The 24,242-nt window shown below is 44.4% G+C and overlaps 1 protein-coding gene across 5 annotated transcripts in view; it reads right to left on the reverse strand.

Moving 5' to 3' along the window:
* Nucleotides 1–2,987: 2,987 nt before the first annotated feature.
* The window catches only part of AFF1 (AF4/FMR2 family member 1), a 203,663-nt gene continuing 182,408 nt past the window's right edge, over nt 2,988–24,242 (reverse strand). For all 5 annotated transcript variants that reach the window (XM_045989772.1, XM_045989745.1, XM_045989764.1 and 2 more), the window contains 9 exons: nt 15,702–15,808; nt 14,461–14,722; nt 13,660–13,751; nt 13,420–13,480; nt 9,113–9,249; nt 8,456–8,524; nt 7,693–7,830; nt 5,416–5,621; nt 2,988–4,426 (listed from right to left, as the gene is read on the reverse strand). In XM_045989772.1, coding sequence (XP_045845728.1) covers nt 4,305–4,426; nt 5,416–5,621; nt 7,693–7,830; nt 8,456–8,524; nt 9,113–9,249; nt 13,420–13,480; nt 13,660–13,751; nt 14,461–14,722; nt 15,702–15,808 — 1,194 coding nt within the window. In that variant the 3' untranslated portion in view covers nt 2,988–4,304. The remainder of the gene's footprint in view (nt 4,427–5,415; nt 5,622–7,692; nt 7,831–8,455; nt 8,525–9,112; nt 9,250–13,419; nt 13,481–13,659; nt 13,752–14,460; nt 14,723–15,701; nt 15,809–24,242) is intronic.

A 24,242-nucleotide genomic window follows, 5' to 3' on the forward strand; every position in this document is an offset into this window, starting at 1 on the left:
GAGTATCATCTAGGCTCACAGGAGCTGTGTCTCCTTCCTGCCCTTGTGGGTAGAGAAATGCAGGCACTTTCTTACCCATCACAGTACCTGTTGAGGTCTGTTGCACAGTGGAACATAGTGTGATTTCCCTGGGACAACAGGAAATTCACAGCCCCCCGTGAGTGGACAGACAGACGGCGCGTGCCAACTCATCGTAAGAACTCAAGAACACGGCCAGTGTCATCGTTCTCAGTCGTCCAGAAACCAACACAACTGGATTGCATACTGGAGGTTTATACGGTAGAAATACCACCTGAGGTGTTTGAAGGAAAATCCGCCAACACCATGTAATTCTGCCACTCCACCTCCAGCAAACAAAATGACGGAAGATAAAAAGGCACAGGAGAAACCTTCTATTCGTTAATTCTCAATAGGACCAAAAACAATCAAAAGAGACAACCCACTACAGAGAGGGAACAAAGAAGTACCGCCATGATCCTCACATGCCTCCAGAGCCACATACACAACTCACTTTCCAGTGAGCAAATCTCGGCATCTGTGTTTCTAAAAGAAGCCCAACTACTCTAGCAAAATGGAAATACTGGTACTTGATGGTAAAGACTGTAGTAGAATAAGTGGCAATGTTTTTCAAAGATTTGTGTAGTGTCTGAGGAAAATAAATCATTAAGGAAAAAAGCAGACCTGGTGGTGGGAGGTAGGGAATCAAGCCTTACTGGATTCATTAACCTGAAGATGAATAAATATGCCTCAAACTTCGAGAAGCAGGAGAACAAAAGGTACAAGACCTACATTAACATGTCTTAAAGCCATATCAAAATAAATACAGCATTATCCCCAAATTAGTATTATTTCAAAAACTAGGTTTGGTCAACAAAGGCACAAGGAATACGTCTAATTCAAATAGCCTCATACTCTGTGTGTGTGAATGTTTGTATGCATACAACACACACATGTCCTTTCTAGATTAGACACAAAAGCCGTTCATTTTGAAGGACATCATGGTTCATCTTTTTGCTCCTAAAAATTATTGGGCAGGAATCCTAACAAAATAGCAAGCTCCTGATTCTACTACCATGAATAGTTAAGGTACCAATTAAGGCAAATTTTCGGCCAGAAAGGGGTCGACTTGGGTTCTCAAAAGCCTGAGATCTGGAATTAAAGGATATAAACGTGTTCTAACTTGTCTGGGGGAGAAAGTGAAGTATCTTGGTCAAAACAGATCTATAAAATAAAGGTCCTTTTATTAAAAAAAAAAATGCAGATTCACTCAGTGTCATTCACTGAGTGTACCGTAGAAGCCATTCTATCGCGGTTCTCATCCTAACAGGCCTGCTGGACCCTCGCTTCTTCACCACAGCTCGCGTATGGTCAGCGTTTTCACATTCTTAACCCAGTGTCATTTGGTAAATTTCAGTGAAGCGTCTTTCATTTTTTAGCAGGACCCCTAGTCTGGCTAAACTCTCAAGCTCAATGATTCACATTTTAATTATCTCCAGAAAGGACAGGAACATTCAACATTTTAAAAAGTAAAACAGTGTTCTTCCATCTCTTAGTAAAGACACACACACACACACGTACACAAACACACAAAACTGTAGTGCCAAAGGCAAGATTTTACAATTTTCACTCCTTAAGATATTTTTGTATTTGTCTCATTTTATAATCTAGTCCTTTCAATTATCTACCTCAGTACAAATTCTGCCTTTGGGAATTTAAGCATGCAGTGAAAAAGTGCAGTGATCTTTAAAATTCTCTGATTTCTATATACAACTGTAACAGGAAAAAGACCTTATGAACATTAAGGATTCATCAGCCACTATTTTTCACATACTCTATTTAAAAAGTAGCCACCGGGAATCCTTTTAGGTACAATGCAGTAAGAATCAGAAATATTCCATGTTCAAAATACTACAAATTGATCTCTGCAAATTGATTAGTTTTTCAAGGGACAAATTTTCAATATAAAGGTCGGGGGGGGGAAACGCTACTAACAAAGAATAAGGCCACTGAGAAAGCAATTGGTTTTTTGGTTTTTTTTTTTTTTTTTACTTTTTCTTTTAGAAGTGGCTGAGAAATGGACTCAGAAACGTCTTCAGTCACAGGAGCGCTGTTGCTCATGGATGGCGCGCGTGCGTGCACACGCACACGCACGCACACACACACACACACTCCAACACAATCTGCATAGATCAGAACCTGTCTGAAGAAGACACGGCCTCCCAAATTGACAGGTGACTTGTACTGGGGAATGGTGGGGTAAAGGGGACAGAGAAGACCAAGTGAGTAAAGGGGGAAAGGATGTTAAGTAATCACAAAAACCTGATTCTGGTGTCCTGTTTCATACATATTAAGAGATGGACACGATGCCACAACCCACCAGACAATTACTGCTCAATTAACGAAGGGTTCTGTTGAATGGCTTTGCTTCAGAGCATCAGTGAATGAAGTCAGTCCATCAAGATCACATTATCTGGTTCTCATGCTCAGATATATTCCTACTGGACGTAACTCTCTGGCCTTTGCCTAAACATGAGGTGCCAAACCTCTGAACTAGCTACTGATCATAAAGAATAGGCTGGATAAGACACTGAAGGAACAGCTTCACACGGACAATTCACACGTGAAAAATCATCACCACTCCCATCCTCTACACATCCCTTTATGTACTGACCAAATCACCGAGTTCTTACGTTCCTCATACGGACTTTTGACCTCTTCATTATAAAGATGGCATTCCCTTCTTCATTAGTAGTATGAAAATGACAAATATTCTGGGTAGGAAACAAAATGTAAAGGGGCAGAATGGGATGAAGGGAGAGAAAAATGAACCAAGGGTAGCGATAACACTCACTCCTCAACTTTAATACATGTGCAAATTCTACTTCTAAAAGGGATATCAAGAATTGGCTTTTAAAAACACTGAACTCAAAATAATGCTTCCAGTATCCTTCAAAGTTTCAATTGAAAAAAACCTGTGCTTATGGTTATGTGGGAATTTTGATTGTGTTCTTTCCTTTTAGGTCATTCCCTATGAACTTGGTTTAATATCTCTAATACGGCAATAACAACATATGGGAAGGCCACAGTTCCTCTTCAATCCAATCTAGTTGATTGAGAACACTTTGGAGTGAAGGCATGCGGTGACAATTTTTTTTTTTAAGTCTAATTAACCACCCAAATCTCCACATCCTCTCAGGGAGTTAATTTACCCTAGACAATCAAGGGCTCAGAAAGTCTACTTTTGCTATAAATATAAAATAATCTGTAGCAGAAAAATATAGCCTAAGAAGTAGATTTCATTTTTGTTTGCTGACAAAATTGTGAGTTGGTTAGACAACATGAGTTACCACATAACTGTAGACCACAGATGAGCACCTCAAATTCCAGCTCTACTTAAACAAAAATTAAAAAGCACTTTAGCCATCTGGTCAGGTATAAATGTTGGTTCCCTTCTTCCCCAAGGTAGAAAATTCAGAATATAGTCAATGGTGACTGCCTTCCGCTGAAGCAGGGGGTAGGGACCGCAGCGCCGCATCCTCCATTGTGCATGCGAGCTCAAGATGGCTTCCCCGTGGGCGGCAGCTCCTCCCTCCACTGCTCCGACTTACGCTGACTCCCAGCAGTGATGGACAAATCAGAACTGGGGTGAATGCACGGCACTCCAGGCAATGGGGGAGTGGGGGGGGGGGGGAGTTGCCTTCAATTTCATAAACTGTGACAATACTTGGTATTATCAAAGCCACTGTTCACAGGCAGAAAGTGGGGTACAGTGGAGTCCTTCACAACTTAGCTTTATAAATGACCGTCAGAATTTACTAAACAAATATTTCCCCTAAAACTTAAAAAAAATCATCCATAGAACCCTACACCAAAATTCATTGTTTAAAAACTTTCCTTCTGCGACTAGACTAGGGTGGCTACTGAGGTGACAGGAACGTGCTCTCAGAGCTGAAACTGCTTCTCCTCATTTCCTCTGCCATTTGCATCCTGCTGGTTAAAAAAAGTACGGAAATGTTTCTAGACCACTCACACGCCCACTCAGTCTACATTGCACTTCTGTCCTTTAGTTAGGAAAGGCAAGATCATCTCTGAGGCCAGCCTCCTCCTTTCTGCTTCTGCATAACCACCATGTCCAACCAACGATCACATAAGTTCTTGAAAGTTTAAGTGGACAAATGTCCTGGCCATCTCATGGTGCTTCTCTTCTCGAGTTTGGTGTCTTGATGAGACAAACGTCTGAACTGTTTTTGAGGCTTTCAATGTGCAAAAAAGTCCCCAAGCCATCAAATCAACTTGGGCCTCCGTTAAGGTGTTTTGGTTGCTTGTTTTAGCCGCTGAAAACCCTGTCTTGTATAGTGCACCAGATCCATCAAACTGCTGTTGAGGGCCAAGGCACACACACTTGTGCTGAGCTGAGCAAAAAATTCTGCAAACAAAGCAAAACCAAAACCAAGTAAACACATTTGTACACACAGAAATAAAAATGGAAACATAAAAAGTCAACGTTCCAGCAACTGTATCCCCACAATATTCTGTACACTTCATCACAGCAAAAAATCGCAGTCTCCTATAATGGCTCGCTGGTTCTCCATGTCCCTCCACAACACGGGAATGTAAGCCCTGGGCTGGTTCTTGAGCAGAATCCATAATGCCTGGCATGGTGGCTGGTGCTGGAAAATACCCAACCTGCACTACCAGGTCAATAGATGGGTGAATCAAACCAAACCAAATCAAACCCCCAACATGTGAAGAGCATCATTAGTCTGCTAAGAAAGAAAGTAAAATTCTAGGAGGCAATGAGAAATACCAAGTGGCTACAGGTGGCGGGCCACTGCCTTCCCTACAGGAAAAAATCTGGAACGGCATTAATGGGGCAGTTACGTATCAGCATTTACTCAGTGGTCGCCGGACTGACAGGGAGCAGTTCCTCTTAATAACACACACTATCCCATCTTCCAAACTTTCTCCAAGGTTTCTTCTTCTCAAATAAGTCTCAGGAATGTTTTCTAGGCCATACTTCTTATACTGTTGCTAACCGTCTTTCTCAACAGACACTGAAAACAAACGTGCGACTCGGTATTTAGGTCACACGACCTCACGTACCAAGCTGGTCGTGCGCAGAGACAGCCGGTCCCTTCCCCTCTTCACCTGCCTCGCCCCTCCACTAGCACGTCAGTTCAGGCTGACAGTGACACCAGAACTTCTAGGGGGCAACCACTCCTAAGTTAACACGGAAGTCTGACTCCGATCACAGGGCTTAAGAAAGAACTGCAGCTGGGTCACGAGGCAGAACGGAGGAAAGCAAATACCTACACACTTCCTTCTCTTCAGAACACAGAACATAAACTCCAAACCAACAACGTCCCTCCCTCCTGCTCCCCATGCCCCAGGAGTTACCACCACAGACCCATTTACCTTTATTCTTCCTTGTGAGGACTTCAGCCTGCTCCCAAAGATCAAAGGCGGTAAGGACATGGGAAGTAATGGTGACGTATGAAGATGTCATGTTTTGGATGGTGACAGGCATGCCGCTGCTCCCTACGCTGCCAGCACTTGGCTGGGACCCGACAGAGCCAGCAGGAGAAGGCACTGGAGAGAGAGGGGACGGTGTGCCTGTGCTTCTGGAAAGCAGGAGAAAGAAGAGAACTGGTCAGTCACCTAAACCCGCAGACTATGGACTACTTGTCTCTGGGACTGCAGTCCAGTTACAGAGTTCTGAAGTGTACTAGCCAAAACAATCACTTCTACAAGATCAGAGGTTCCTTTCACCTTCAGTATTTGGGGAATTTATTTCAGGAAACACAACAAGATGGGGCCCATCAAACAGAGAATGTAACTGGGCGGAAGCAAGGTGTCCTTCGTTGGACACAGATCAGAAGGCACATTACGTTCCAAATATGCTCGTTCTATTTCCAATCCACTCCCTCGGCCTGGAAGCCCTTCCTCCCTCCACTCCCCCGCCCCACCACTCAGTTCTAGCTTCCACCAAGACAGTGCTTCCCCGTGAAGACGGTTCTTGGCTCCTACATTTCACAAACATGGACCGAGCACCCGCTCCACGCTCAGCACTATTCTGGACCCCTGGGAGACAGCATGGCCTCCCGTTGGCCACCACCTGAACTGGTCTCTTTGCCTTTATCTATTAATTTACCCACTGCACTTCTCACATCCCATCATACTCTTCCGCCTATTCCTTTTCCTTCCTTGAAGGCTGGGACCATTTCTTACGAATCTTGGCATTTCGGGCACTTAACACTGAGAGGAGGCGCTTCCTAAGTATCTACTGAATTGGTGCTTGGCCGAACCAAGGACAGGAAGCCTCCGAGGAGACTGGGCAGGAGGCACTGCGCCTCAGGGGATGCGCTCTTCTCCCTGTTCTCCTTCTGGCTACCTACCTTCACGGGCCTTGACGGGCCTCAAGTGAGAAACATGAGGAAAACACTGAGGTGGGAAAGGTAATGGAAAGATCAAGGTCAAGCAGCAGGAGCCCCTGCTGATTGGGTCCATCTGCCCTTGGGGGCTGCAGGGACCCCAAGCGTCCTCCACAGAATATATACCAGGAAGGACTAGAGAGCAATCTCCACGAGGGCAGAAATTCTTGTCTGCTTTATCCCCTGGGCCTAAAAACAAGGTTTGGTACAGAAAAGGTATTTGCTATAGACTGGCTGGGCAAATGAGGCAGGAGTTATCTAAAATAATGTGACTGACAATTTATTAACTTAGAATTAACATCTGAGGTGAGTGTCATGAAAATTTTCGGAGGAAGAAGTTACTTCTGAGTCAGGACTTTTTTTTTAAAGAGAGGCCATATGGGAATCTCTTCTTTTGAATGTGCTAGAAATGGGGCAGTCTTCTAGGTAATATTCTTAAAATAGCAAAACTTATCAGAACTGGGAACTTTTCAAGGAGTACACCCAAATTTAAAAAAAAAATACTAGGCGGGCGCCTGGGTGGCTCAGTGGGTTAAAGCCTCTACCTTCGGCTCAGGTCATGATCCCAGAGTCTTGGGATCGAGCCCCACATCGGGCTCTCTGCTCTGCAGGGAGCCTGCTTCCTCCTCTCTCTCTCTCTCTGCCTACTTGTGATCTCTATCTGTCAAATAAATAAATAAAATCTTTTAAAAAAAAAATACTAGGCAAGTACTACAGGGTAGAAAATTTTAACTTCATCTTAACACCACCTGCACAAAAACTCTGTTTTTTCACCATCTTATGGCACAGATGAACACCTTCAGTTCACAAAGGGGATGGGAGTTAGCGAGATAGTTTTCATTCTTAATAGTACTGTCATGGACCCTAGATAAAGGGATTTGGTTCTAGAAAGTTCTTATTTACTGAAATGCCAAGACAACATGTCCTACAGACAAGAGAAAAGACTTTGGCTCTAGTTGGCTCTGCCTCTGTTTTGTGCTGTCAGGAGTATCTGGAGATCCTCAAAGCTCTAAAATTTTCACCTGGGATTTTCTGTAATTATCTTATGTTACTGACTCAGCAGACTTGTAACCTTTCCTTGACTAGTAACCATTCCTCGAAGAGGTAGCAATACACTAATAATTAAGTTTAAGGAGCAATTAAGCACACAGATGTAACACAATTTTTGGAAAGCCAAAGTCATACAAATGGCTGCAAAAGCAAGAGGTAAATACAGAGATAGCCTGATTCTGAGAATTATTTAAATTAGACTTTTCATTACCTTGCAATGCATGGAGAAGGCGCCTGGGCAACTTTGAAAAGACTGCTGAAGTGTTCGTTAAGAGCACGAGAATACTTTATTGCTATATCTTTTTTACAACGAAACATCGCCATGTTCAAAATGGACTGGCAACGCATGCTATGAACATAAACAGAAGTGAGAGTGAAGTATTACTTTTGTAGACACAAGTACCAGCACTACACAAAGCCATCTAACTTTTCACAGTCTAAGGAACACACAGGGCTTTCCTCATCTACGTGAGGAAGAACGTCTTAAGACTCTCAATGTTCACGCTATCCTCAAAAGGAAATCAGACATAAAGGGGCACCCGGGTGGCTCGGTCACCTGAGCACCCCATTCTGGATTTCGGCTCAGGTCATGGCTTCAGGGTCCTGAGATCAAGCCCTAGGTTGGGCTCTACGCTGGGTGTGGAGCCTGCTTAAGGTATTCTCTCTCCCCTTCTCTCTGTCCCTCCCCACAAAGTAAACATTGGTGGAAAAACACAAATACATAGAAATATCATTTAAGTCATGAGACCAAAGCATCTATTGAGTCAACAGTAAAACGGCGGTAGATGCCTTTCATAAAAAGTAACTATCAGTGGGATTAACCCCTTGACCACACACTCTACTTTCTGGTATTGTTCTGCCTTTCACTATTAATTTCCATGTGAAGAAAACAAATTCCAAAAATTTTTTTGTAACAGCAAAAGATGCGAAAGCAAATATACCATTTAGACAAGTGAAAAAAAAAATGTACACACCATAAAACAGCAAATATTTTCTCTTGTGGCGCTGAGGCGTCTGAGAAGGATTTTAACGACATTATAAATCTATGGGAAAATGCAAAAAATACATCAGGTTAACCAAAGGCAGTTAGAAAACCCAAGGCACAAAGTGATCTTATTACGTTTGTCTTGGTTTTATGTTGATTTCCCTGAAGATGTGAAGACATGAAAACCACGCAGAAAAAAAACCCAGGCTTTAGAGCAGTAATTTAGGCCATTCAGCAAAGCAGGCAAAAACACGTCTCTTCTCTGGCCCGTCTACCTGCTGGGAACCACGTAGACTCATGTCCTCACAGAGTCCCCTGCCCAAACACAGATAAAGAAGGGAGCTGACCCAGAGCTGCCAACACATCTGATAAGATAGCCAAACTGGAAAAACCCGCCTCTCCCTGCAAGGCCTGGCACTGCACAGTCCGCCTGGCAAAAGGACGGAGCTGGACCGAGTCCCTCCGTTCTAGCACTTCAGCTGGGATACAACTTTCATTTCGGGCCCAAGAGATGGTCCTGGATCAGTAACTTTTTTTCAGGCTCTCCTTTATTAAGTCGTCTTCCTACTACATTTAAATAGATTCCAACAATAAAGGGGAGGAGGGAGAAGCACGAAGGAAGACGGCAAAATGACGTGGCACTTACTTAATGAGGTCCACGCTTTCTGAGTACACCGAGTAAGCCGACTTGCACGCCGGGCTTTCCGACTCCATGGCAATCCCGCACTCAATAAGGGACAAGGCAGCCTCCAAGTACTTAAAAGCCTTCCCCACCTTGTCCGTCTGTAGAAGAACATGGTCAGCGTTAGGCCTCAGACAGACTTAACTGTTTAGTTTCTCAACAACATTCTTTACCTCAACTTCCCTCCACTGTCTTCGGTTAATTATGGCTAGGGAAAAGCCTGAGAATAACTCAAAATAACCACCAAAGCCTGTTGGCCCTGATCCGCTGCAAAATTTCCTTTAGCAAAAAAGTAGTAGGAAAAAGAAAACAATCTTACTAAGACTACTCCCTCAAAGTCTTAAACTACATAATCAAACCAAGGCAGTAAGCATGTCATTGTTATGAGTGTACAACTACTCACTATCTGATTCTCCTAAGAAGCAGATTTCCTACGCACCTAGAAGGATGCAGACACAAATTTCTTTGTATGTGTTGAAGTTTATCATAAAAGCAGTAGGAAACATTATGGTTTTAGGAGCACCTTAGGACTTCTGTCTAACAATAACTGTCTTCTGTATTTTAGAGCCAAACAGATTATCCAACCTCATGTGGAGGTCAGGGTTAAGTGTGCAAAGCTTCAGAGTCCCTTAAAGGACAAGGAGAAACATGGAGGAGATCAAATCCTGGTGGTCACCTACACCTGAAGGCATGCAGCATCGCAGACACGGCCAGCTCCTCCGGGACAGGGACAGCGCCTCCACCTTCCCTCTACACTTGCCATGTGCACCACGTATTACAAGAGCAACCAATTCACTCGTATCCAAGTCTGTAGTTTCTGCTAATGCTTTCAATTTGCTACATTCAAACAGAATTAAAAACAGCCAAGATGCAAGTAGAGTATAAGGAGATGGTGACATATTGGCAAAGAAAGACGGTGTGGGGCTGCTGATTTTTTTTTTTTTTAAATAACGTGGATCTAAAATATTTTTTCTAGAGAAAGCCTGGCTCAGAAAGTAAGTAACAGGATGGAGGTTCCTCAAAAAGTTAAAAATACAAACACCCTATGATCCAGCAGGTGCACTACTAGGTATTTACCTAAATTATACAAAAATACAGATTCAAAGGGGCACATGCACCCCAATGTTTACAGCAGCATTAGCAACAAGAGCCAAACTATGGAGAGCACACCCAGATGTCCACTGACTGATAAATGGATAAAGATGTTTGGGGGGGGGGGGGGGTTGTATGTGTGTAAGCACATATATATGTGTATATAGAAGTGGAATATTACTCAGCCATCAAAAAGAATGAAATCTTGCCATTTACAGTGACGTGGGTGGAGTCAGAGTGTATTATAGTAAGTGAAATAAGTCAATCAGAGAAAAACAAATATATGATTTCACTCATGGGGAATTTAAGAAACCAACAGATGAACATAGAGGAAGAGATGGAAAAATAAAAGAAGATAAAACAGAGAGGGAGGCAAACCATAAAATAGACTCTTGACAGTAGAGAACAAACTGAGGGCTGCTTAAGGGAGTGGGTGGGAGGTGGGCCTGATGGGTGATGGGCAGTAAGTAGGACACTTGGGATCCAACACTGGGTGTTGTATGTAAGTGACGAATCAACAAATTCTACTCCTGAAACTAGTATTACACGATATAGAAGAATAAAGAAAAATTAAGAAAAACTTGAAACATTAAGTATTATATTTAATAAGTGCTGTCAACTTCTTGTACTTGAAAAATATCATGTCTTCTATGTTTAGTAAAAAGTGTTTAACACTTCAAAAAAAAGAAAAGGAAAAAGAAAATTAGTGACAAAGAATAAAGATCAAATTGGCACACCCCCCACTAAACCAGTGGCACATGGCTTCACTGGTCAGAGTGTAACTCCTCAAATTTGTTTATTTAATGCCATCTCTTTCACGGAAATTCCAAGATTTATATTGGCCTCAGTTCATAAATGAAAGGAACTACAGTAAAAAGAACTACAGTAACTATATATAAGGTTACTACATAGTTACTACACATAAAGTTACTATATATAAAGTTACTATATAGTTACTACATACAGTAACCATAAAAAAACTACAGTAACAAAAATTGCCAATATCCACTTCTTTGAGCAAAGTATTCTGTAAGGCTAACAATAACAATATTCCTACAATAGCTCCCTGGGCTGCTCTGGAGACCGTGTTCAAGCAGTTGTGTCCTCACTTCCCTACTCAACACTTAGTAACGCAGAGAAAAAAATACATTCCTCTATGCTCAGAGGTGCACTTAACTATGTGGAACACAAAAGTGACCGATGTGAGACCTTGTGCAAGTAAAGGAGAATTATTTTTTTTTTTATTCGACAGAGAGAGAGAGAGGGAGAGAGCGAGCTTGACAGCACACACAAGGAGAAGGAGCAGAGGGAGAAGCAGGCTCCCCGCTAAGCAGGGAGCCCGATGTGGGACTTGATCCCGGGACCCTGGGACCATGACCTGAACTGAAGAAAGATGCTCAACTGACTGAGCCACCCAGGTGCCCCCAAATAAAGGAGAATTAAAGAAGCATAAAGAGGCTGCCCATTCAGGTTTTTGTCCAAACCAGCGTATTTTCAGAGTGAAATGAGCTATTATTAGGTATTAAAATGAGATGCAATAAAGTATAAAGCAGGACTGAACTGGGCACACTGGGATATATGGGCAGCTTAGGTAGGGAGGAAGAAGAGGTACATCTGTCTAAATTAATTTGTATATAAAACAAAAACAACGTTTCCTGGACTACTATTTGAATCATGAGGGAATCCAGTGGCTGAAAGCGTGCAACGTCAACGTAAGTTCTAGACAACTGGCTGACTAAGTACTGAGTATTTACTCTTTTGCAGACCTCAAAAGGTTCTTACAGTTCTGGCACCAACTTGGGGAGCTCTGCCTCTGGAAGGCAGAGATGGGAAAAACACTGTCCTTTGGTGTAGACATGGCCATCTTCATCGTAATCCGGCTGTCCTTAGGGTCCTGGGAACCAGGCTACTCTGAAGAGAGGTCTACAGGTAGAGGTTTACCTCTGACCCGCAGTAAGCATCCCCCACAGCAAGGACTTGATAAACATCCCACCCTGATGAACAGGGGCTGTTAACAGGTCTTGGTCCAGGCTCCCCCAGCCGGTCTGAGAGAGATGGCTGCCTCCAGACTGTGGCCGAGAGCACAAGCCAGGATCCAGGACCTGGGGGGTGCGGGGTGGGGGGTGGGGTGGCAGGGCCACCCTGTTCTTCCGACGTGGTACAAGGTTCAATAGATGGTATTTGCAGGGGCTGAGGCTCAGAGAAAACATTAAATAAATAAAAGCCCCCTGAGTCTTAGATGTTTGAACATGACAAAGGGCCGGCATTATCTAATTATACTGCCACAGCAATGTAAGATCACATTTAATTATGGATGCAATTAACAACAAAAGCACCACTTCCCAGAAAGTTCCAACAGCCACTGGGTAAAGAGAGCTCATTTTGTAAAAGCATGTTTACCATGCTTTTACTGCAATCATTACCTTCATCTTAAAACTTTACCTAAGGGCACTTGTCTACTCTTCCCCCCGGTTATTATCTCAAGGGCTTGAAGACAATTCTGGAGCAACAGACTACCTCAGCTTCCGAAATCTTTCAGGCTGAACACAAACTGATCGACTTTCAACAGCAGAACACTTCTCCCACATCCAAAGAACTGACTCAGGGGCAAGAGGAAGCCCTCGAGCATCAGATCAAACAGCACCCGGCAGATTTAACTTCCATTCATTTAGATCCAAAACCTGTCACTAGGTACCCTGTGTATTCGCCCACGTTCAGACTGAGTCAAAGCTAATTATTAATTGTTTGACTAAGTCAAATAATTGCACTAAGAATCCGTTACCCCTCGCTTGTTAAAACCCACTGATCCTCCTTTACTTTACTTTACTGCTGGCCCTCTCCCACCCCCTCCCTACCCCCACCCTCACCCTGAACCCTGGGGTTCAGTGATAGGGAATTCAAGGAGACCACAGAGATCTTATCAGAAAACATTCTACCGGGCGCCTGGGTGGCTCAGTGGGTTAAGCCGCTGCCTTCGGCTCAGGTCATGATCTCAGGGTCCTGGGATCGAGTCCCGCATCGGGCTCTCTGCTCAGCAGGGAGCCTGCTTCCCTCTCTCTCTCTCTCTGCCTGCCTCTCTATCTACTTGTGATCTCTCTCTGTCAAATAAATAAATAAAATCTTTAAAAAAAAAAAAAAAAGAAAACATTCTACCAAAGGGATGGAAGAGCCAAACTGACCATTAATTCTGCTTTCTGCTTCAACTTTTTGGCCTCCTTCATGTGAACATCTGCTTGTTGTCTGAAAGAGAAGCAAAGACCCGGGTGGGTCAAAGGAACCTGGAATTACTGGACTGGACAAGATGACTGAAGAGTAGGGGGTGAAAAAGGCTGGGAGGAGCGAGAGCAGAGGAGGGGGGAAGCCGAGAAGGGGCAGAGGAAACAGGAGGAAAGCAGCAGCAGGAAAAGCCAGGCTCTTACCTGTCAAGCTTCACCGGAGGCTTCCCTGGTTTAGAGTTACCATTTGGCAAAGAAGGCACTAGAAAAGGATATGCAGTATCTCCAGAAGACCCCTTTAAAAAACAAAAATCATCACACAGGTCACACTCCAACAGTTAAAACCACTGACCTAAATATACCACCCCTCTAAATTAGCCCAAAATAGTAATAGCTTTAAAAAAGAGGAAATCAAGTACTGTACAATTTAGCTTACTTAGTAAAGCATTTTCCTAGCTAGATTCAGCTGAAACTGTAGGTTCTGACTGTATGGAGGACCACAAAGATATGAGACAAGAATGTCCAAAAGCCAAGATAACCAACAAACCTAATCGTAACACCTTCTCTTTGTCAACACGCAACCCCCTCCGCTCCCGCAGGTTGGCAGGAAAAAAGGACCTTGTATTTGAGAAAGTGGCTACTTTTTCCCCATTACGACCAATAACGTAAGTATTTGATACCAAGCATGCAAACCAAGAACTAAGCTGGGTAACATTTTTTTACTGCACAACACCTGATGGGAAATTAACTCAAAAATCTATTCTGATTTTTCACCCCTGAACCACTTTGTTAAGGAAGAATAAACGAGCCTCTAAACTTATTGGAATATTTACCATCTTTTTCACTCTCACAAGGAGAACTTTTAAACACAAGTAACTCATTACTGCCTTATTAACAGGGATGAAGAGTCCTGAAATACCATCACGAGGAACCTCTCTTATTTGGGAACTTAAAGCTGTACTGATGGATTCCACTCCGTAACTTCCAGCCTCCCCTCCCACTTACTCTGTGCTCCGGACAGCTTCCAGATCCCTTCCCCTCTACTTTTCTGTGCTTGGGAGCAGAAGAGTCTTTGTGGCTGCCCTTGCTACTACTGGCACTTTGGGGAGGGTCCTGGCTGCAGGGGTCGGCTTCCCGCTTTGGCCTCTTTTGTGCAGGCTTGGCTGGCTTCTGGGAGGAGGAGGAAGAGGAGGAGGAAGAGGAGGATGACGCAGATGGGGGTGGAAGTGCTTCCTTCTTTGAGGGCTCAGAGGAGGGCCTGGATGTTCTGGAAGGAGACATCATGCAAAATTAACAAGACAGAACACGAACCTTGTAACTTAGTAGTTCAGTTGTAAGAGAAAATGGCTGCTGACACCAAAAATTAAGAAATCACAGAGCACGAAATCCATTCTTGTAGAAAGGCCAAATTTCAGGGACTTTGGGTACCTCTGAGATATCTAGACAAATCTATGAATAATGGATTCAGTTGTATGGTTTGTCACTAAGCTCCCAGAGTCCACCAGAGATCCCAACTCTTCCAAGTTAGTCTTATTATCTGCTCCCCAACCTGTACCTTTCTCTGACAAGCAGGCTAGCCCAGGTGCCACCTCTCTCCTCCGCCATCCTCCCCTCCCCCAAACCTCTGCTGGCTCCCAACCAGTGACACTATGCACTTTCTTTTGCCAAGTTATTTCATGAAACGATTTCTTGAATAAACCAGAGAATGAATAAGTTATTTTTTTATATTCACACCTTCCTGAAACAACCCCCTGTCCTGTGGCCACCTTTCTCCCAAAGCAAGGGACTTAGGGAATAGGCCTGGGCACCCTCAGTAATCGCCTGAAGAAAAGAGCACTGAGCCCAGGCTCCCAGGGTTCAACTGCTAGCTCCAACTGTCAAGAATCTTATGACTGTGGACAAGTCGTTTTCTTTCTCTGTGCCTCTGTTTCCAGTTCTGCAAAGTAGGGATAGTAATAATAGCACGTTTCTTGTTTTTGTGAAAAATTCTTTCAGAAAGAAATTACTTCCACATGTTCAGGAAATTTTCCATAGTTAAAATGTCTTTGAGAAACCTAAGTTTGGGCTCAACAAACTGTGATTTCGCAAAAGGTCCTCATGGATGAAAGCAACATGAAACAGAGTGCATCACCAAAATCAGCCCAATGGTGTGATCCGCTCCTACAGCATAGGAGAAATGTTTTTGCCCGTCAAGACCCAGAAAGACTCGATCACCTGTCGGGGCTATTGCTAATCTCTATACTCACTTTGTTTTAGAAGATTCTTTGTGGGAGGATGAAGATGATGACTGTGATGACTTGGTTTCTTTCTCCGGTCTGGCTTTCTTGCTATCATGGTCTTTCTCTGCTTCAGCCTATTAGTGTATTATAACAAAGTACACTGTTAAAACACAGATGTACGGACAAACAGAAAAGACTACACAGCAAAGGTAAAGAGAGTCACTGGACTTTTGGCGACACCTACATGCACACAGCAAACTTCTAAGTACCTACACTGTGTGTGTTTCAGGGGCTGGAGGGAAGCAGACAATCAAGATTTGGTGAGATTTGTACAGAGACAGATTTTCGCACAAGGAAGGAGTATTCTTCCCGCCTAGGGAAGGGAGGATGTCTATGTCTAAGTAAGAGCTGACAACAGGAAGAGTACATAATAGTTCTCAACACATCACTGACGTTTTTCTAAATAGAAAAGGATCAATAAAGCATGCATATTCACAGCAAGTGACAACTGATGACTTTATGAGTAAGGACACCCCCCTTTCTTTCAAAATGGCCATCCACTTATGCCCACTAATTTATTCTTTGTATAAAATTAGAAGTGGAGTACTTAAGGCTCACTTTTCATCTAATGAAAAACAAGTATACTGTTGAGAAAGAAACAGGGTTACAAAACCCTCTGTGTCTGTATCTTACAGAGAGGACTAGAAAGACATACAACAAAAAATAGTTACTTTGGGATTCTTTTTATCCTCCTCCACTGACACAACTGTCTTCCTTCCTTTTTAAGAGACTTTCTATCTCTCTATACATATATGGGGACACATGTTTCTACTTCTCAAAAAACTTGAAAAAATGAAGGATAAGTATAATTTTAATGAGGGAGGAGTACGAGCAGAATTCTAATTCTAATTCTACAGAGAGTCACATACCTCAGAAACATCTGTCTGCACCAGCTAAAGTGCAAGCTAAACACAGGCAATGATTAAGAGAACAAAGAACTCTTCCCAGCAGAAGTCTTTCTCCCTGGTCAACAAGCAGACCAGGCTCATGTAGACTCAGTGACTTCACGGCAGCCTCCTTCCCACGGGTCTGGGCTCACAGAAGCACTCCATGGGAAGAACAGCAAGTGACAATAAAGTGATTGCTGGGAGTCCTTCAATTAATTCTGATGCTCATTTAGAACTAAACTCCTCCAACTGTCAGTTCACCAAGAGAGAAATCTGGGACAACACCCAGTCAATCTAGGACAATCCCTAAAAAACCTGAAATCCTCTGTTAAGTCCTTAGAGGAAAGAAAACATTCTTCACGTTAACCGATTGTGAGAGGCCCCGATTTTCACCACCGTCTCTCCCTCATTCCCTGAATTTCTCCAAGAAAAATGAATAAATTAAGATGGGCAGAGCTTACTAATAAGCAGCTTGGCCCTGCTCAAAGAAGGGGACTGGGAAAACCATGCCCTTCCCCCACCAGACATTCTGCAAACAAATGTGCTAGAGTGCGCCTGTCCATTCAGCCCTTCAGGTCTCCTCTGGAAAAACGTTTTATCTCTTGTTTCAAAATGGATCATTCAAGGTGGCTTACAAAGGTACAGGTTCCTTGGTGTGTGCACAGGTGAGACTAGGAAGAAGGGAAAATGTGGGGAGAGAAGAGAAATGAAATGCAAGAGAAGGCTTTCACCTCCTCCAGGCTGATTCTGCATAGCCTGCACAAGGCCGCCAGTCGCCAGATGGCATCTAGACAGAACCTGGACATGGCTGGTCCAAAGTGACTAAGCTCAACGACTCAGTGCATAAATGGGAAATGTAATTATTTTTATGTTGATTAAATGCTGAAGTGGTTATGTTTTAGTTATACTGGATTAAATAAAAATTTAAAAATTATTTTCACTTTTTTTTTGCCTTTTCATATTTTTTAATGTGGTTACAAAAATTTAGAATCCCTAGATATGCGGTGTACTTTGTATTCCTAGGAGACAGTGCTGTGCTACAGTTTTCTAGAGGCGATCTGCAAACTGGGCTCTGAACTTTCAATCAGCAGCACAAAGGAGGAATTATAAAATGTACAGGTTAGGGGCGCATGGCTGACTCAGTTGTTTAAGTGTCCAACTTTTGATTTCAGCTCAGGTCATGATCTTGGGGCTGCAGGATCGAACCCCTGTGTTGGGCTCTGTGCTCAGCAGGGAGTCTGCTTGAAATGTTCTCTCCCTCTCCCTCTGCCCCTCCCCTTGCTCTAACAAAATAAATAAAATAACTTACAGATTAGATAAGAACAAACCGCTGCTCAGAAATATAACCATTTATTACAGAAGACTGGAGAAAAGCACCCTGGGGGACCCTAGTAAGGAGAGAATGTGTCGTAAATAAACAGCACGTCTTAAAGGCACAGCTGAAAGAGGAGAGGGACTTTCACACAGCTGTTTCTCTCGTGGCCTTCAGCAAGGAAGTCAGGGGCCAGCAGCAGAATTCTGGAGCACCTTCCGAAGAAATGAAAGGCACTGGCACACGCCAGGAGAAGCCTCCTGGGGTCCCATACAGCACACACATGCCCGTCCAACAATTCGTAGTGGTGACCCTTGAGAGACCACCAAGTCTGGCAGAGAAGAGAGAGTAAACTGGAAATGACTGGGTTAAGATACAACCTTACTATTCTCCTTGTCAGTTAAGAACCTACTGTGCCCAAGAGTGTCTGCCACCGGTGAGCCCACTGAATTCCCCTCCGTTTTAGATTAAGGGCTAGGAAGTTGGCCCAGCAACCAGTGCAAGAAGATGGGAGATTTCTCTCTGGGCAAAGTCACAGATTCGCTGAACTATCCAGACAGACATTCACTTGTACATGTGGTAATTAGCAATATATACTTTTTCCAGTGGAAGGGAATTAATGACACATAGGATAAGTCCCCACGGCAAAACTAGGCATAAACTGTCCACAAGGTTACTTCCTCAAAAAAAAAAAACAAAACAAAACAAACAAAACAAACAAAAAACCAAAAAACCCCACCAAACCCCAGAGGTGAAATGAGAGTTCATTTCTGTCTGTCTATCTTCACACTGCTTAGGGCATGCTGGTTAGGACCATAAACCAAAGTGGCAGACCTTAGACAACACACATGTGTATAAGCCTGTCACAGAGAGTCAGCCCTCACGAACTGGACACACCCTGGCTTGTACCAATGGGTGACTTAAGAGAACAGCCACAAAACCCCCAAGAAATCACCAACCACGAACGCTGACACTAACACGAAACGCCCGTGCTGGCACTGACTGGAGTACTATGCTCATAGTACTGACAAACCATCATATTCTGTAAGCTGGTAGAAAGGAAGCCATTAAACCCAATGAGGCAACATTCCCCTCGTGATGGCCCTTGCCTGCCTGACCTCAAGCTTGTGAGCATGAGGTCAGGGTCTCTGTACCCTGTGCACTTGAAACCCCGCCATCTGCTGTCTGGAACAGTCACAGAGGCTTCCCTGGAGTAAGCATTTGTGAAGTGGCACAGAAAGTAAGGTGAGTGGCTGAGGCCCCCAGGAGCAGGCCCAGTGCTACAACTCTAAACGGCTGGATTTAGGAAAGGGCCCTGAAATAGCACGCCAAGCAGTACTGAGCGGTGAGAAATGTAGTCTTGAATTCCGAGGCTGAAAAGCAGGGGGCAAGGTATTCTTCAGATGTTTCTGGGATAAGCAGCCTTTTGAAGATGAGACAAGAGTGATGTACTCTCTCTTCAAGAGGAAAAAGAAGTCTCCTGCGCCCTATGGGTTAGCCACAGACCAAGCCCCATTCCACGGAACCCTGTGTCTGCTCTGGGCTTTGGGCTTCCCTTTCTCTAGAGGGATAAGCATCTCGACAGTGCCTATATCTGCAACAGAAGGAGGCTGGGGGCTGGTGCCTGGTTCCTAACTGACTTGTTTGCTTTTCTTAACCTGTGGGTCTGGCTGCAAAGGATTACCTGCCGGAGGCTGCCCCACCCATGGTCTGTCGGTTGCACTCAAGTCCCAAGACCATAAAAGGAAGAGTGGGGGCTGTGGGGCTGTGCTGGGCCTGCTTGGCTGCTAAAGGAGAGCTCCTGCAGGGCAGCTGCAGGCCTGCCCCCAGCATCTGGCTCACTGTCCAAGTACCCACAGGTAGCAAAGGGAAAGCGAATGCAGCTTTTCCAAAATGGACACTCATTTTAGGCCACAGAGCTTAGCTACAACAGAGCCAAGGAGCATCTCAAAGGGAAACAGATGTAGAAGGTAGAGGGGCGTGGGGGTGGGGATGCAGCACACTGGAGTGGCAGGAGTGGGGACAACAGAGGGACTGAGCCAGGATGACACCCTGTCAGAGTCAGGATACCACCAATCTCGAACCTCTCTCCAATAATCCCCCCAAGGAGACACTTGGCCACCAAAAAAAAAAAAAAAAGAAACAAACAAACCAACCATTGTGTGTGAAAGAGAAGAACATCACTGGACCACAGGAGCCAGAGCGAGCTTTTGCTAAGCAGCCAAGTGATGTAAGAGCCTTCCGGGATCCCATTTAGAAACGGGAACAGCTGAACTAGTGACCTGTAGGATCTTAGCGCTCAAAACTCTAAGACCGTTGTCTTCCTCATGGAAGTAAGTGGGCTTGGTAGCACCTGGGGACAGGAAAAGTGGAGAAGCAGCCTTCTGGGAAACTCAGGATTTGCCTCTGCAGGAGGTTCACTAAGACAATGACACAGTGGACATCAGGTCCAATCAGCACCAAGAACGAGGGCAGGGATTGAGAAAACAGATTACAGTCACTGGGATAAATACTACAGAAAAGGAAAATTAATGCGTTTTCCCCTTCTTCTTGGTGAGGAAATACACAGGCATAAGATCGGTTTAAAACAGCCTCGGCAGGGGTGTCTGAATGGCTCAGTCGTTAAGTGTCTTGCCTCTGGCTCAGGTCATGATCCCGGAGTCCTGGAACAGAGCCCTGCATCAGGGAGCCTGCTTCTCCTTCTCCCTCTCCCACTCCCTCTCATTGTGTTCCCTCTCTCACTGTCTCTCTCTGTCAAACAAACAAAATCTTTAAATAAATAAATAAATAAAACAACCTTGGCAACCATCTCATACAGTTATGATGCTCTTCTTAGGGCAACTAACAAGGCATGAAGAAATCAGACATCAGTGACTTTAGGAAACTGTAAGGCATGACTTTTCAAACCCTTGGTTTTGATGAAGACTGAATAAACTACCAAGGAAAGACAGTCAGATCTTGGAAAGAAGGAAGGGACTTGAACCATCTGCAAGCAAGAGAAACGCAGTTTCCCACGACATCCCAGAACTTCCTTTTCCCATTCCCCAAAGCTGACATAAATGATAGCTCCGAAATGTTACTTCCAAAAATACCAAAGCTTCTTGGTCAGAGAAGTATTTATTTTGAAAAATGAAAAGGCAGACTTGAATGAATATACCTCCTTGTTCAGATACCTGTCTACACAATGGTTAGGACAGTCTGGCCTTTTATTTGAGAGGCGATCCAGACAATGACTGAAATTAAAAGAGATATTACAGGGACGCCTGGGTGGTTCAGACTGTAAAGTGTCTGCCTTCAGCTCAAGTCATGACCTCAGGGTCGTGTGAGATCTATTACTTTATCAGGATCCTTGCTCAGAGGGGGGCCTGCTTCTACTTCTGCCTCCCGTTCCCCTGCTTGTGCTCTCTCTTGCTCTTTCTCTGTCAAATAAAATCTTAAAAAAAAAAAAATGAGAGAGATCTACAAAATGCCTAGAACGCTCAACCCGCACACGGAGCGCCATGTATGTTAGGCGTACTGTGAGAACACTCTCGACTTCGCTGGGCTTACTGTTGTTTATTCTACTGTACCTCTAGAGTTCCATTTGTCCTCACGGCCTGGGAAATGTAAGCATGGTTTACAAACTATAGAAATGAAAACACAAGTAGTATTTGAAGTTCTAAACTGTAAGATGGATGAAGAAATTTGTGGTTTCTATAGGGAGCACTACGTCAAGTCACGCCTGTTTTCTCCCATGGTTTTCTCCATTTTTCGTCATGAACTGCCCCTTACCCAGTTCTTTAAAGGAGTAAATACTTTTCTGCAGGGGCCATGGCTGACAGCTTCATCAGAGCTGCTGTCACCCACCATTACGTCCTTAGGGTGATCTTCTGCTTTTAAGTCTAAAGTGGCTTCAAGGATCTGTTAACCTCCCCAAAATTTGTGCTACATTTTGCACCATGAAAGGAAGAGACAGGATTTAAGCGAAAAACTAAAGTTCGGGGGGAGTGCCTGGCTGCCTCAGTCAGTAGAGCATGTGACTCAGTCTCACGGTGATGAGTTTGAACCCCATGATGGGCATGGAGTCTACTGAAAAATCAAAAAAGAAAATCGAGAAGAAAAACAAAATTTCACTAATGTGAAGGATCAGGCACATTCTTCAACTGCTCAGAGAGTTTTCAAGTGTTCACACTTAAAATGAAAGCAATGAACGAACCTTCACCACCTACATTTGTGGCAAAGCGCTGAGGCTTGAACAGAGACCAGCTCTGCCTGCCTCGGGACCCAGGCACACATGCTGGGGGAGGCAGGCGCTCGGTGGGAAGACCTGAACAGTGGGAGTCAGGGCCCCGACAGGAAATGGGGGAGCCCACCCACTCCGGGAAGGAGTTCAGGCTCATACTCCCAATATTCACAGTACCTGGAACCCAACAGAATAAAACCAAAAAACCATGATTCTCTGATCATGAAATAAGTACACAGTTGGATTATTTTCAAATCAATTTATCAGACAGCTTCTAACTAGTGACATACTTTAGGCAAGGAATTCCTCACTGCCTAGATGCATGATGTTGAACGAGCCCACCGGAGGAAACTCTCCGTCCAAAGAACCAGCTTCGGACAATCAATCCCAGCCCTGCTGTGTACGGCTCTGCTCCAGCAGTTCCCAGCTCCGCCAGACATCAGGATTCAGAAAACAGGGACGCCTGGGTGGCTCAGTTGGTTAAGCAGCTGCCTTCGGCTCAGGTCATGATCCTAGCGTCCTGGGATCGAGTCCCACATCGGGCTCCTTGCTTGGCAGGGAGCCTGCTTCTCCCTCTGCCTCTGCCTGTCAGTCTGTCTGCCTGTGCTCGCTTGCTCTCTCTCTCTCTCTGACAAAAAGACAAAAAAAAAAAAAAAAAAAGGATTCAGAAAACACCAATGGAGGGGGCAAGGGAGGGGGTGCAAACCCTGCCGGCAGCTATAAAGGCTCTCGGGGTGACCATCATGTGTAGCTGGGGTCTGGAACAGACCAGTCTGGTTCAGACCCCAATCCTGTCAGTATCACAGCGGAGGGGCAAACAATTCCCAGGGGCAGATCTCTCTGCTGCCTGCCAACGCAGTCAAGAAAGCATATATCTGACTCAGCCGAGAGTCATTATTTCTCCATCCTCTAGATAGAGAGTTAAGTGAGTTGCCCTAGTAAAGCAAGGCCAAGGGCTGGGAACGGCTCTTTCGAGGGCACGACTCACATACTCAACAGGGAGAGCTGAGACTCCCATTCCAGAGCTGCAAGCAATGCTTCTAGATTTGCACTGGGGTATGGACTGGGCTGAGAACTGTCTGCAGAAGTCTCCAATTTCTAACATTCCCAGTTAGTACGTATTTTAGAAGCAAATACTTTGCCCCACTCCAGCTAATGCAAAAAGGCTCACTAGAGACAAGGTAAGACCATGATGGCTGGGGGATGAGTGATAAAAGATATCCCAGGAGGAAGGGGAGGTAAAGGAGTGCCTTCTTAAAAAATATTTATTTTAGAGTGAGCGAGCGAGAGAGAGCATGCACAGGAAGAGGGGCAGAGGGAGAGAATCTCAAGCAGACTCCCCGCTGAGCATGTAGTCTGATACAGGGCTTGATCCCATGACCCACGAGATCATGATCTAAGCCAAAACCAAGAGTCAGAGGCGTAACCGGCTGAGCCACCAGGTACCTCCAAGGAGAGAGCACTTTTGAACCTTTCTTGGGAATATGAGATGTAGGAACCTTTTTCCTAGCCGGGCCCATCACAATTTCATCCATAAAGTTTTACACTTTTAACACACACCCAGACCATCTTAACAGTTATCCAACATGGGAATATGCCCTCTCCTAGCTGAAACGGCACTGATCAGAAGTGGATCCCACCCAGCTTGAGTTGTCGGCTGCAGTTATGGTGGTAATACACACCCTCACGTCTCCTTCAACAAGCTTCTGGAAGAAACAGTCGCCCTTTGCTATTTGATAAAGTCATGTTATATTTTTAACCTGGTGGAGTAATTGGTCGAATCACAGACAGGACAGCAGGCTTCATGACCTTTCTGTCCTTTGTTATTCTTAGCTCAACTTCCAGGACTGAGTAAGAAGTTTTTTTGTGTACTTATAAGAGTGTTAAATTTTTAACCCTTGTCAGCAGGAAAGAGTTGGCTCTTATTGCGCCTTTCACTCTGAATCTTGAACAAATTTGGATAGAATGCCACTGGAGGAAAAGTCACTTATCTTTTGCCATGAAGCACTAGCAACAGTGTATCAGGAGCTCAGTGATTCAAGATCTAGGAAGGAAGGAAGGAGTCTGTCCAAAATAGTGGTGTGTCC

Source organism: Meles meles, chromosome 2 (assembly GCF_922984935.1).
Source record: "Meles meles chromosome 2, mMelMel3.1 paternal haplotype, whole genome shotgun sequence".
Lineage (NCBI taxonomy): Eukaryota > Metazoa > Chordata > Mammalia > Carnivora > Mustelidae > Meles > Meles meles.